At 41.2% G+C, this 14,322-nt stretch overlaps 1 protein-coding gene across 8 annotated transcripts in view; it reads right to left on the bottom strand.

Moving 5' to 3' along the window:
- Nucleotides 1-14,322, bottom strand: part of RPS6KC1 (ribosomal protein S6 kinase C1) — a 197,417-nt gene that overhangs the window by 157,364 nt on the left and 25,731 nt on the right. For 7 of the 8 annotated variants that reach the window (XR_010599874.1, XR_006174385.2, XM_065589449.1 and 4 more), the window contains exons 4-7: nucleotides 10,767-10,882; nucleotides 8,543-8,636; nucleotides 2,169-2,228; nucleotides 965-1,333 (exon numbers count right to left, since the gene is read on the bottom strand). Coding sequence is in view for 6 of the 8 variants with exons in the window: in XM_065589449.1 (XP_065445521.1) it covers nucleotides 965-1,333; nucleotides 2,169-2,228; nucleotides 8,543-8,636; nucleotides 10,767-10,882 (639 nt within the window). In the remaining 2 variants the exon portion in view is untranslated. Of the gene's footprint in view, nucleotides 1-964; nucleotides 1,334-2,168; nucleotides 2,229-8,542; nucleotides 8,637-10,766; nucleotides 10,883-13,261; nucleotides 13,416-14,322 lie in introns of those variants that run through there. The other variant, XM_065589451.1, reaches the window with a different exon arrangement.

The following is a 14,322-nucleotide window of genomic DNA, read 5'->3' as shown; positions in this document are numbered from 1 at the left end:
TAGTCTGTCTGGAACTACTGTAGTTAATTTCTGAATCCACCCAGTGGATCTGTGGTTAGAGCTCTGCACTTGTCAAATGAGACCTGGATCTGGATTCCAGTTTTCTGTTCTCAGCAGGCTAGCATAGGATGGGAGTACTGCACAGGATCTGAATTCACTCCTGTACAAAGCACATGCTACTGCTCTGCTACAATTCCTGCAGCCAGACCAGATGTTAATATTAGTAGATTTTAGTTTTCATTGGCTTGAAAGGCGGCTGTAATTTGGGGCTTTTGGGGATCAGAGATGGAAGAGAGAAAACCCTTCCTTGAGTGGCAAGCAGGATGTTCTGTTGTTTAACGTCTGCATTTTTTACAGGGGTGAGGTCATGAGTGCATACAATTCTGTTCTCCTCTAGCATTGCAAATAGCTCTATAATACAGAATTTGAAAAAACATTTACATGTATATTCGTCTTTTAGCTAGAGAAGGCAAGAGGGTCTAGTGGACTAGGAAGAAGGCTGGGAGGCAGAAACACTTCTGCTCCCTGATGTGTTTGGAAAGTTAACCTGAGCGTTTCCCCCATGTGTCAAAAGGTGATGATTAACCCTCAATTAACCATGTAAGTTAAGTTATGTTACAACAGTTCTGCAAATTCTGAGTATTATAGATAATCATTCCCAATGGTACATAAAGAATAATTTATGTATAATAAAAGGGATATTTACAGGAGTTATACTAGATAGAGAAGACAAACTGGAACTCAGCATTTAGATTGTGGTTGTGCTTCAGGTTTGAAAAGAGAACAGGTATTTGACACTCAGCATTACTGTTCGAAAACAGTCTCAGATAAGAAAACACACTTCAGTTCTCAACTACACATCATTTGCCATTTAACAGAACCTTGTTAGCACTTACTAAATTGTTGTTATTAATAGAAGATAACATATCATAGAAGTCATTCAATGCAGAGGGAAGATCCATACCTTGAACACCTTCCAGGAGCAGATCGACCCCTCTCCGATAAAAGCTAAAGGCAGCTTCATAATCTTCTTCTTCCTCCTTCTTCAAGGCCAGCTTTATCAGCTCCCCCGCTTTCTCCAAGTAATCATGTTTGCCAAGCTTGTGTCTTAAGCTCCCAGTAAACAGACTCCGGCTCTCGCTCTCCCTCTCACCTTCAGGTTTGCTCCACTCACAATCATAAGCTATAGCACCTTGTCCTAAGGATTCTGAAGCAAGGCTGAGACCAAAAGCTCTACTGGGAGAATTTTGGTTGGATGCCATTCCATCATCTAATTCGGCAAGAGAGTCTACATCGACTGTCAAAGAGATGAGGTCACTATCACTGGAGAAACCTGGAAGTATGATCACAAGTGTGTACAAAGAAATTAAAGTCGCTAGTATTAGTATTTCTACTAATACTCTGAGAAACAACAATTTATTTCTTGTTACCCACCATGTATATTCAAGTTAAGCCTCCATAACTATTTGTAGCATCTCTGGTATAGGTCAGAAGGACTACTGATGCTCTGATTTTCTCCTCTACCATAAGTGCCCTTTGGAATTCTCTATCACAAGACTTGCCATTCCTGTTCCATTTTGAATTTCAAGCATAGAGTACAGACTCTTTACCTCGCCTGGTTTTTTGATGTACGTCATCACAAGACTTCAAGTATAGAACTAGCCTTATATACCAGCACTTTCTTGGGACCTCAAGATTTTTGAGTTCTTGTGGAAGAAACCCAATTTTCTCCAAGTTGGCAAAAGGCTTCCAAAAGCAACTCTCGGCCCAAATTCCTCATTACGACAATGAGAATGCAAGGAGACTAAGCAACTAGCAGCCAATCTATACCTTCAGATCCCACTCTCATTTGGGCTCCTGGAAATTACATGGCTAACCCTACTTGTGTGGATGATGTTACAAAATGAATTCAGACTGTAATTGCTTACTGTTAAAAAAAACAAAACAAAACACTTCATGTTGCTTTAAGTTAGTAAGGCTAAGTGGCCCAAGTTGTTAAATTACCAATTCGATATTTGTGACACATTGGTTTCAAATACATTTTATATATAGGTTATAATTTTTCTCTCTGTATATATCATCATGTATAAAAGGCATCAAGTTTCAACTCGACAATATTATTTTGACTATATGGCAGATATATAAACAAAGCTATTTCTAGATCTTACCTCCACATTCTGATTGGCTGGTAAGCATCACATCATCGAGTCCACTTAAATCCTTTTGAACTAAAAAAGGACAGAGGAGAAAGGCATTAAATATATTTTTATATCACAGAATATACATTAATTTAATATCAAGCAAAGGGAAGAAGAGACTTATTGATGCAGTCTTATCACAGATAGAGAGGTGTGTTCGAAGCAACTGCACTCAAACCTGCTTTCAAATGTATTCATTTTGGATTGCCAAAACAGCTACATCATCATAACTATGGTTTTAATTCTTTCAATTCCTTGAGGCCTTAAAGGTTTAAAAAGATTAAACAGCAAAGGTGCCTATTTAGGAGAACTACATGAAACCTCAGTACCACATTACTGTATCCAAATTCAACTGTGATGATGGCATTTAATCCCACTATAGACTATTCTGCTGCTCCACAATTCTTATGGAAATTTAAGATTTGAGGGACTTGCAAACATGCATACAATTTAAGAAGACACACAAGCTTTCAATTTGGAAAACAATATTCCAGAATAACATCCTGCACCAGATGTCTGGAATAAGCCATGAACTTGGCACTGCCAGCTGGACCGCAAATGGGAGTTTGTTTTATCATCTTGCCAGACATACCCATTGAAGCAATACATGAAAGGGCGAAAGAAAATTCTGAGATAAACCCTGAAGTCTGAATCATAGAATATCAGAGTTGGAAGGGACCTCAAGAGGTCATCTAGTCCAACCCCCTGCTCAAAGCAGGACCAATTCCCAGCTAAATCATCCCAGCCAGGGCTTTGTCAAGCCGGGCCTTAAAAACCTCCAAGGAAGGAGACTCCACCACCTCCCTAGGTAACGCATTCCAGTGTTTCACCACCCTCCTAGTGAAATAGTTTTTCCTGATATCCAACCTGGACCTCCCCCACTGCAACTTGAGACCATTGCTCCTTGTTCTGTCATCTGCCACCACTGAGAACAGCCGAGCTCCATCCTCTTTGGAACCCCCCTTCAGGTAGTTGAAGGCTGCTATCAAATCCCCCCTCATTCTTCTCTTCTGGAGACTAAACAATCCCAGTTCCCTCAGCCTCTCCTCATAAGTCATGTGCTCCAGACCCCTAATCATTTTTGTTGCCCTCCGCTGGACTCTTTCCAATTTTTCCACATCCTTGTGGTAGTGTGGGGCCCAAAACTGGACACAGTATTCCAGATGAGGCCTCACCAATGTCGAATAAAGGGGAACGATCACGTTCCTCGATCTGCTGGCAATGCCCCTACTTATACAGCCCAAAATGCCGTTAGCCTTCTTGGCAACAAGAGCACACTGTTGACTCATATCCAGCTTCTCGTCCACTGTGACCCCTAGGTCCTTTTCTGCAGAACTGCTACCTAGCCATTCGGTCCCTAGTCTGTAGCAGTGCATGGGATTCTTCCGTCCTAAGTGCAGGACTCTGCACTTGTCCTTGTTGAACCTCATCAGGTTTTTTTCGGCCCAATCCTCTAATTTGTCTAGGTCCCTCTGTATCCGATCCCTACCCTCTAGTGTATCTACCACGCCTCCTAGTTTAGTGTCATCTGCAAACTTGCTGAGAGTGCAGTCCACACCATCCTCCAGATCATTAATAAAGATATTAAACAAAACCGGCCCCAGGACCGACCCTTGGGGCACTCTGCTTGAAACCGGCTGCCAACTAGACATGGAGCCATTGATCACTACCCGTTGAGCCCGACGATCTAGCCAGCTTTCTATCCACCTTACAGTCCATTCATCCAGCCCATACTTCTTTAACTTGGCGGCAAGAATACTGTGGGAGACCGTATCAACAGCTTTGCTAAAGTCAAGGAACAACACATCCACTGCTTTCCCCTCATCCACAGAGCCAGTTATCTCATCATAGAAGGCAATTAGGTTAGTCAGGCACGACTTCCCCTTCGTGAATCCATGCTGACTGTTCCTGATCACTTTCCTCTCCTCTAAATGTTTCATAATTGATTCCTTGAGGACCTGCTCCATGATTTTTCCAGGGACTGAGGTGAGGCTGACTGGCCTGTAGTTCCCCGGATCCTCCTTCTTCCCTTTTTTAAAGATGGGCACTACATTAGCCTTTTTCCAGTCATCTGGGACCTCCCCCGATTGCCATGAGTTTGCTGTCTTGTGCATTACCATTGCAGTCAAGAGATTCTCCACAACACCAGGTAATGTTTCATGACCCAGGTGGTTCTCAAACAAAACCAAATTCCTTTAAACTTTCTCCAAAGCTCTAGAGACAGAGTTGGGGGGGGGGGACCCACTCACCTTCTCATGAAGGATGTGCAGAATTTTTGCATAGAAAAGTGGTCTTTGGAGAGACTAGTTCCTTTAAGAGGAATGAGGGGAAGAGGAAGCAGGAAGTAGAGCCACTCCCATTTGCTCTTTCATGAAAAGGCCTTGGGGAAGGCAGAGAGTGCAGGACACCACTGTTCTTTTGCATAAGGCAAAGAGAGAAGCGGGAACAGAGTGGCAGAGGCACCATTTTCCATTCTAAGGGTACGTCTTCACTAGCGGCAGGGCTTTAACATGGTTGTGTAGTCGCGGCACCAGCGCTGGGAGAGAGCTCTCCCAGCACTGTTTAAAAAATAAATAAATAAATAAAAAAGCCACCCTCATGAGGGGAGTAGCTCCCAGCACTGGTGCACTGTCTACACAGCCAATTTACAGCACTGAAACTTGCAGCGCTCAGGGGGCTGTTTTTTCACACCGCTGAGCGAGAAAGTTGCAGCACTGTAAAGTGGCAGTACACAAGGTCTAAGAGAAGCAGGAAGAGGAACTGAGATTTCTGGGAAGCAGTGTCTCTCCTGCGGGTCCTAGAGCTCTGCAAAAGGGAAGGAGGGCCTGATCTCCTTACCAGGAGGGCAAGGGGAGAGCAGACAATTCACTAATAACGGAGAGTGCACATGGAGAATCCATAATTTGTGCATTTACAGGAGACCCCATAATTTAGGTGCTGAGAGCCCAGAATTCATTAACTGGGGTGGTCAGTTGATTTTGTTTGGGGGAGACAGCAATTAGCTAGGAGTGTGGGTTGAAGAAGCATTATTTATGGGGTGAAGTTATGTAGATGTGGCAATATATCTTAAATAGGTGTGGTTTTAGATGAGGGGTATATAGGCCCTCTAGACCAGCAGACTTAGTTTTTCCCCCATTGTAAAGAAAGGGTATGTCTACACTGCAAAAAACAGACCCACGGCAACAAGTCTTAAAGCCCCGGTCAACAGACTCAGGCTTATACTGCGGGGCTAAAACTAGCAGTGTAGATGTGCCCACTTGCCCTGGAGTCCAGGCTCTACAACCTGGTGAGGGGGTGGATTTCGGATCCTGCACTCCAGCCAGAATCAGAACGTCTACACTGCTATTTTTAGTCCCACATCACAAACTCTGCGAGCCCAAGTCAGTTGACCCAGGCTCTGAGACTTGCTGCCGCACGTCTTTCCCCCCCCCCCCCCCAGTGTAGACATACCCACCGTCACGTCTTTTCCTATTAGTGTCCTTAAAAGTGGATGGCTTAGCTATACTTGCCTGTTTAAAAATAAACGGGAACGTCACAAAAGAGGAAATAATGGTTAAGATGTTAAGAAAGTTCACAAAAATAAATGACAAGGTCACTTCTGAACTAGTCCTTAGAATATTTCCCAATTTCCAGGTGGGTGACACATTGAAACTGTTCTGTGGGTGGGGCCAGGTCATGAATGGATTCATTTTGGGGGAAAGAGAAGGTGGCCATGATAATGCACATAGAAAGAAAGACTCCCTAGGTCACTTGTCTAGAGGATTTGGCAATTGGCATAGGAGGAGAATAATTGGATGGGGAGGAGGGAAAGAGGTAGGTATGATGTGTATATGTACATGCTTGCAAGGTAGAAGAGGGGCCACTGCTTGTTTGGAGAGAAAGGAACATTATACATTTGTACTATGATGCAGCTAACAGGGGATGAGTACTCAAGCTTAAAAAAATTAATGGGCCAAAAGTACCGTACTTGTGTACACCTCATGCAATCCCATTGGGTTCAGTGGGCTTGCACATCGCTTATAATGCTGCATTTGGTCCAGTCTAATATTTTGCTATGGAGTGAGGTTTCAGAATTAATGTGGCATCCTATCTGAGCATATTGTTAACATCTACCATCATACTAGTATTAATAAGGATTATGAAGGCCATTAACCCTCATCCTTCAAGCATCAGCTACTATGAAGTGATAAATAAAGTTTCACACAATTGTCCGGGTCTAGCTGAGAAAACTTGTATTCCTCAGAAGATTATGGATCACCGCTAGACGCAAGATTCCAAATTAGATGAACCACTGGCCTGTTTTGGTGTAGGCACGCGTCTATTCACATGTAGTTTGCTGCTTGGAATGGAGTTTCAGATGCTGACTCAACCATATTGAAAGATTTCTTCATTTTTGTACATAGAACTCCAACAAATGAAGAAATCTTTATATATAAACCATATTGAAAAAAACCCTCTCTCTCTCTCTCTCCCCCCAAGGTAATCTGTTTCAGAAAAAAACTGTACAAAAAAGATGTTGATTTTCCTGCTCTCTGAACTTTAGAAATGCTTTTTGTTAGGTTGTTCAGTCTCTCTCTATTTGTTGTTAAAATACTTTTTACCTCTGGAAAGGAAGCCTCCATCTTTACACCCAAGTTTTGAAACACTGAAGTTAATAGAAGACAAAATAATGAAATGAATTTAAGTACTACCCCCCCCTTCACTGTAGTGTCCAAGTGCCTAAAGAATCATAACCAAGATTTTAAAAGGAGGGTGCTTAAAATTAGACTGTTAAAATCAGCAGCCTGACTTTTCAGAAGGGTGGAGCATCCAAAGTAGTGTGTTTAAAATCACTGGGAGCTGTGGCTTCTCCGCCCTCCTGAAAACGAAGGCATCTCATTTTAGGATCCTAACATTAGGCTCTCCCCTCCCCACCCTTTTAAAAAAAAAAAAAAAAAAAGATTTGGCCCATAACTAGTGCACAACACAGTTTAAAAAGGCAACTGAGAGCCTGTTCGTTGATCTAGCAGGGGTCATTGACAATGCCATGCAGGAAACTCAAGCCAGGCTCTTGACTGCTACAGAGTCAACATTTATAGCCCCTCGGAGCTAAAGAGTCAAGAGTGAGAGAATGCTGCAGATCCTTTGTAAGTAAATCCCTTCATCAGTTCCCTTTCAAAAAAGGGAGTCCTAAGATAATTTAAAGGACCAATAGTCATCCCAAGGCTGGGGGGGGGGGGGTAAAATAGGACTTGGAAGCACTTGCATTTAACAATGTTAAACTTGCCTGGAACAGGAATACAAGTTTAGATATTTGCATAAATCAGGAGGGGAAAAAAAGTCACAGTTGAGTACTAGTACTGCCATCTAGAGGATTTGAATGTAGTTATTTCTTGTTTTCAGTGTTGGTTTTGAATTCATTGGTCTATCCCAGTAATCTGGTTAGATTATAGGCTTTAAGAAAGGACATCAACCTGGAAGCCACATTTATGCCTGACAATGCATGTCCTGTAGTTGCAAACACTACTGAAAATTACTATATCGGATTCAGAAAATAGAATTCTGTATTTTTTCAAGTTTGTTCACTTTGTGCATTCAACAGAATTTAGTGTCTAATCAGTTTCACAGTTTCTCCTTAATAATCAGTGTATTTCTCCCTTCCTAAAAAGAGCCCTTGTAAATTTCACATGGAAGGAGAATGGTCCAGGGGCCAGGGCACCAGCCTAGCACTTGGGAAACATGGGCTCAATTTCCTGCTCTGCCACAAACTTCCTATGTGACCTTAGGCAAGTCAGTCACTTACTTAGCCTTTTCTCTGTCTCAGTTCCTCATCTGCAACATGAGGATAGTATCAGCACTTCCCTACCTCACAGGGGTGTTGTGAAGATAGCTAGATTAAAGGTGGTGAGTCACTCAGCTACTATGATGGAGGCCACATAAATACCTAAAATATATAATCAAGTAGCAGAGAGATCCTTGTAAACATTTTACAAAGGAATTTTTAAAAAGGACACACTGTGTGAAGGTTGCACATCGGAATTTTTTTTTTTTAAATAATCAAACAGTGCCCTTTTAAATGTTGTTACCTTTAGATATAATAGCTACCTTCAGGGGTTAAACAGCTCAACAGTTTGTTTCCTTGTTTGGACAAGCAAAATAGTCAGTCATTATTATATTAGCATCTGTAAGCTTTAAAAAACTTTAAATCAACATATAGAATATACTATACAAGTAATTGTGAGAGCTAAACATTAAGAGATTCTAAGAACAGCCACATAACCTGTAGCCTTCTAGCACTGAAAGGATTTTTTTTAATTGCTTATAAAAAACCAAGAGGTCAGATTACATCACAGAAGAAACCCAACCTTCAGAACTGCAGTCAGATAAGCTGTCAATCAGGGAATCAGATAAAGGCTCTACAGGCCCAATCAATTCAGACCCATCATGCACCTCACCACCCTGAAAAAAGGAGGAAAAAATATGCATTTAACTGTTATATACTAGGTATAGTCTCATTATCGTACAACAGCAAAGAAGGTGGACGTAGTCAATTGGGTTTGAGAGATCTATTCAATTCCCAAATCGTTTAACTTTAAATCAACTTGAATTGAACTAGTTGAATAAGCTGAAATGAAGAAAATATTCTCCCTGCATTTGTTGTAGAGGTTACTATCGTCAAAAGCATTTCATGTCAAAAGTCTTGTCAAAAGCATTTACTATTGTCTGCATTTCAACAAACTGGTTCCAGATGCTTAGCCAGTGCATTCCACCAGTTCAGAGGTCTGACTTCTTAAAAACATGACAGCAAACATGTATAGTAAAAACTCAGCATTACAAACATCTTGGGAATGAAGGTTGTTTGTAACTCTGAACAAGATGTTATGATTGTTCTTTTAAAAGTTTACAGCTGAACCTTGACTCAACACAGCTTTGAAACTTTCCTTTAATTTTTTAGCAGTTTACGTTTTACAAAGTACACTCCTACCCCAATATAACGCGACCCGATATAACACGAACACAAATTCGGATATAACGCGGTAAAGCAGTGCTCCGGGGGGGGAGGAGGAGGGGTTGTTTTAAACTATATATAAATTTTTAAAAATCCAACTTAAAATTAAGTTTAAAAAAAAAAAAGTCTATTGATCAGACACCCAAAGTCTGGTCACTGCAGGCGGGGGAGGCATCGAATCATTACCCGCACCAGCCCCTACTCAGGCAGGGCCACCTCCTACCAGCCCCGGCTCTGCAGGCAAGTCCCTCCCGACCCACGCAGGGAAGGGGGGAGAGGGGAAAAGCAGCAAGTGATGGAGGGAGGGGAAAAGATGTGCAAATGGGGGCAGGGCCTCAGGGGGAAAGGGCAGGGGAGGTTCCAGCATTCCTGATGCAGTGTCCGGTTTTTAAAATATTACAAAGTTGGCAACCCTAGGTACAGATGCTTTTTCTAATTTAAGATGGACACTCAAGTACTTTAGGTCATAACATTTATTTTTCTTAAGCAAGGGAGGGGTTTTTAATTGTGTGTTTTTAAACCATACAAAACCTAATCAAAATAGAAATATTTTCAAAAAATAACCCAGGCACAAAATGCAGTTGCTGCAGTACAAGACAACAAAGTGGAACAGTCCAGCCTATTAGCTGTGTCAATACCAAAGCTGGATGTGAATTAAAATAAGTATTTTAAAATTCACTTTTTCATAATGTGTTAAAGGTAAAAATACTCACCTATATTAAGTATGATTTTTATCTTGATATCACTATAAACACATAGGCTCTGAACTTCAGACATCTATGCAATCTCATTGATTTCAATTGGACTATTTATGTATGTAAAGTTAATCATGTACATATGTGTTTGCAGGATTGAGGACTAATAATAAAACATACATTGTAGGAAGCTTTTAGATTTATCTTCTGTAAATCAAACCTCTTAAAATGTTATTCTGCATATGGTGCTTTCAATATGGAAAGAACTATATGCTGAGATTTTAATATAAAAATCCCAAATAAGTTAGTTGCTGTCCTAAACCACATCCTGGAGTTGGTTACCATAAATAGTTATGAGCTGCCAAAGCTGTAGTAGTTTGCAAATGGCTTCCTACATACATTATTGTTTTGTTACAAAACTGTATTACAAATCCCTAATGACAGTCAATACTGAAAAGTTTAACTAGTTTTCCCTCAGTTCAAAGTATATTAACAGCTGCATAAAAATACAGAAATAGTTATACTTTATTATTTCCCTCCAGAGCATCTTGGATCAAATAGCATTGGTTTTGCTCTGCAGACCTCCAGTATGTTTAATAAGTCAATGAAAAACAAACAAACAAAAAAACCAAAGCCCTTTCCCTGAGCGCCCTACAGAATATTTGCAATTTAGAGGGTGGGTACAGTGTCCTTACTCGTTAAGGGCCCCACTTCCAGCTCCCAGCCAGGTCAATGGAAAGACTCCCATTCACCTCAAAGAGAGCATCTGATCAGGCCTAAAGTCACTTCACAATTTACGGAGTAAAGGAGCAGCAGTATTAAAACGTCATTTGTATTGCTATTTAGGCGAGGCACATCTGGATTATCACAGAAATATTAACGAACCTTAAAAAAGTCTTCAAACTGTTTGCTCTTATATAGAGCAGGGATGTTGGCAGAAAACTGCAGCAGATCTTCAGCACATTGTCTTCTTTCTTTAATCACAGATTCATCAAACCGCCCTAGAACAGAAATATGAATTGACGTTTTTTAGAAATAACTAAAGTGAACATTTACTTTACAAGAAACCCTCAGAAGAGAATGCCCTGCATCTACGAGAGTCACTCAAATGCTTCAGGAGACTGTGGCAATCTTCACACTTCGGAGTCTCAACTGTCCCTAGAGTCTTGTCTTCTGCAATCCACTTAAGTGATGAAAGCTGGCAGCCATGGCAGGAATCCTTGGCTCTCTCGTTCTAAGAATATGTAAGGCAACACTCTTGATTAGCCAAGAGACACTAACATGTGTCCACTGAGATCTAAAAGTAACTGGTACATTGCTCTATTTGACAATACACTCGTCAATGTCAGTCTTAATTATGGCCTCAATCATGGAACCAGCTGAGCACTCGCCACTCACTCTCCAAAAAGTTGGAACCTATAACATCCACAAAAAGCACACTGCAGATTTGAACTGTCCCATTAAAAGTTTAGCAATTGCAATGCTTTTTAGTTCTTTAACTCATGCTGTTTCAGTAGGGCCACTATCAACTATAATAGTCGAAGGTCAGAGGTAGAAATATCAGATCACATTGGCTTGTCTGTGCACTATATATAAGTGCACCCACTTGTATAAAGCCATGTCACTGACAGTAGTCAGAAAAACTGATCACAGTGATGGCTCTCATTTCCTATACTCCTGCCCCACTCCCCCTCATATTCTCAAGTTGGCAATCTTGTTAACTGCTCCTATATTTGGATGGATCGGTCTCTCACTTCTCAACCATTACTCCTGGGGGAATTCTGCACCAAAATAATTTTAAATTCTGTATGTAATATTTTAAAATTCTGTAAAATTCTGCATATTTTTGTCAAAATAATGTAACATAATCCAGCTAGTTTCAATTATTTTGGTAATTTATTTACACTACAATACAATGGATGGAGAATGGTAGTGGGGAGCATTGGAGGAAACCACCAAACCCCCTCTGTCTAATAATAATGTAGCTAGTATTGACCCTTTACTTCTAGTTATTAGTCAGCAAATATATGCAGCCATATGCTCAGTGTTGCATCATAGGCACCTGAAGAGCAAGTGAGGGCTAGGGACTCAAACTCACAAATTTATACTGGCTACTGACCATCTCCAAAAAGGTCAGTAGCAAACAGTCCATGGAGCACATTTCGATAGCAAATTTTTTCAATCCAAAAATTTAGACCAGTTCTAAAGCACCATAAGCATTTATAAGGCTAAACTGTCCTTTACAATAAAGCTCCTTTACACCACTCTGGCAATGTAAAGGAGCCTTAACATTTTTACACCTGTTTTATACTCTGGGGGGAATTTACTAAGAACAGTGGGAACAATACGCTAAGCAGGCAGGCTGCTACATTCTCCTCTGCCTGAGGCAACAGACCCTGCCCCACGCCTACCTCTTTAGGAATATCCCAAAGCCCTCCACGCCGAGCGTGCTGCAGTAGCAAGCAAGAGGGAGTGTCTCTCTCTCTCACACATACACACCCCACTACCCAGTTCCATCCTGTCCGTCCCCACCCCCAGGTGGTGATTTATGTCTCTACCGGCTGCTCTGGATGCTCAAACTGAGCTGTCTGCACTGCCAGGGAGTGGGTGCATGATCGTTCTTGCGGCTTCCTTTTACTTCCCCATCAGAAATAATTTTTCTGCGGGTAAGCAAAGAAATCTGCGGGGGCCATGAATTCTGCACACGTGCGGTGATGAAGAATTCCCCCGGGAGTAAACCATTAAGGGCCAGATTTTCAAAGGTATATCTGAACCGTGAGACACCTAACCTCCCAACCTAACCTACTTCAGCACTTTTGAAAATCCTCCTAGCTGGTGATCTGAATCCTAATTACCTTTGAAAATCTGGCCTTAAGTGCTTTCAAACAGATTTCTTGCATGAAGCCTTCTTATGCTAAAATCATCACTGTCACCTTCACTTCCCTGCATCTCTTGGCCAAACTAAAATACAATTTCAGACTCTTCAGGGCCAGGGCCAGCTCCAGCTTTTTTGCTGCCCCAAGCGGGGGGTGAGAGGGGAGTGTGATTAAGCTGCTGCCGAAGAGGAAGGGAGGGACTGAAGGACCCGCCACCGAATTGCCACCAAAGACCCAGACGTCCCCACTGCAGAATTGTCGCCAAAGACCCGGATGTGCCGCCCCAATAACGGACGAGTGCCGCCCCTTTCTATTGGCCACCCCAGGCACCTGCTTCCTTCGCTGGTGCCTGGAGCCGGCCCTGTTCAGGGCTACCACCATGTCTTCTGTTTTCTCTCAAGTACTGTGCACATCCATGATGCTATATAAATAAGAGTAATACTCTTGTTTTGCAAATATGTGAACAGCTGTGCATAGAGATTACAATGGGTCAAAAACTAGTACCTCAATTTATGTTCCCTTCATGTTTCATGGTTGTGCAGGAATCAAAATGAATCTCTGCAGCCAAACTGAGAATGGTCACTTCCTAGAAACAGATACTAGGATACTTTAATGGTAACAGCCACATGACAATTCAAAGAAGTTTAAACAGCTGGTTCTGTTATCAGCACTTTAAATTCCCATGGTCCATGCCAATGTGTTTTTTCCTGTGAGAAGAGTGGAAAAAGTCCAGGTGAAGTACAGGAAAGCAATATGAAAGTTTCCCCAACGGGTTTCATCCTGTGATATAACCAGCACTATTGTACCAGAAAAAAAAAAAAAGAAAGAAAAAGAAGAGATACACATACTACAGCCTTTCATTTTCAAAAGTTGTGGGACTAAAGCACGAAATACGAACATTCCAGTTCTGCAGATTTCTCAACTATTTATGCCACTAAAGGTGGAAGTGTATCATGGCTCTTCCATTTCCACACAGTCCTTGATGCCTCAGAGTACTCTCTTCAATTCTTTAAATGTTACAACTGGGACTCCGTACAAGTTTAATATTTTCTGTACAGAAAATAAGAGCAGCTGTAACAACTGATAAAGCTCGTTTGAAAACTGCATCATCTGCTATTCCTTGTACTAAAATGATAAACTTTTAAAAAAATATATACACATTTTCAGAAGTCAGCAGCTAATGGCAGTACTAACAAATAACCAGTTTAAAGGCTACCACAAAGGGGACAAAAATCATATGATGGAAGGAAGAATACAGCAAAGCATTAATTGCTAATGTAGAGTTAGAGGAAAAGGAATTAATATACAAATGGGACTGATCTTGCAGTTCAAAATACAACACTTCATGAAAATAAAATGTCTATATGCAACAACTCAAAATATACCAACATTTTACTTTATCCTCCACTAAACAAGCAACCATACCTGATCTTCTGAACAAAGATTCCCTGAATAATTTTAAGAAATGCCTCAACTGGAATAAAAGGCAGCTTCATCCATTTTTATTCCTTTTTAGCTTTCCAATAAGTTATTTTATCTTGTTATACATTACCTCTTTTCCTGTG

Source organism: Chrysemys picta, chromosome 3 (assembly GCF_011386835.1).
Source record: "Chrysemys picta bellii isolate R12L10 chromosome 3, ASM1138683v2, whole genome shotgun sequence".
Lineage (NCBI taxonomy): Eukaryota > Metazoa > Chordata > Testudines > Emydidae > Chrysemys > Chrysemys picta.
Note: the sequence above shows the minus strand (reverse complement) of the source record. Positions and strands in the feature narration are given on the sequence as shown.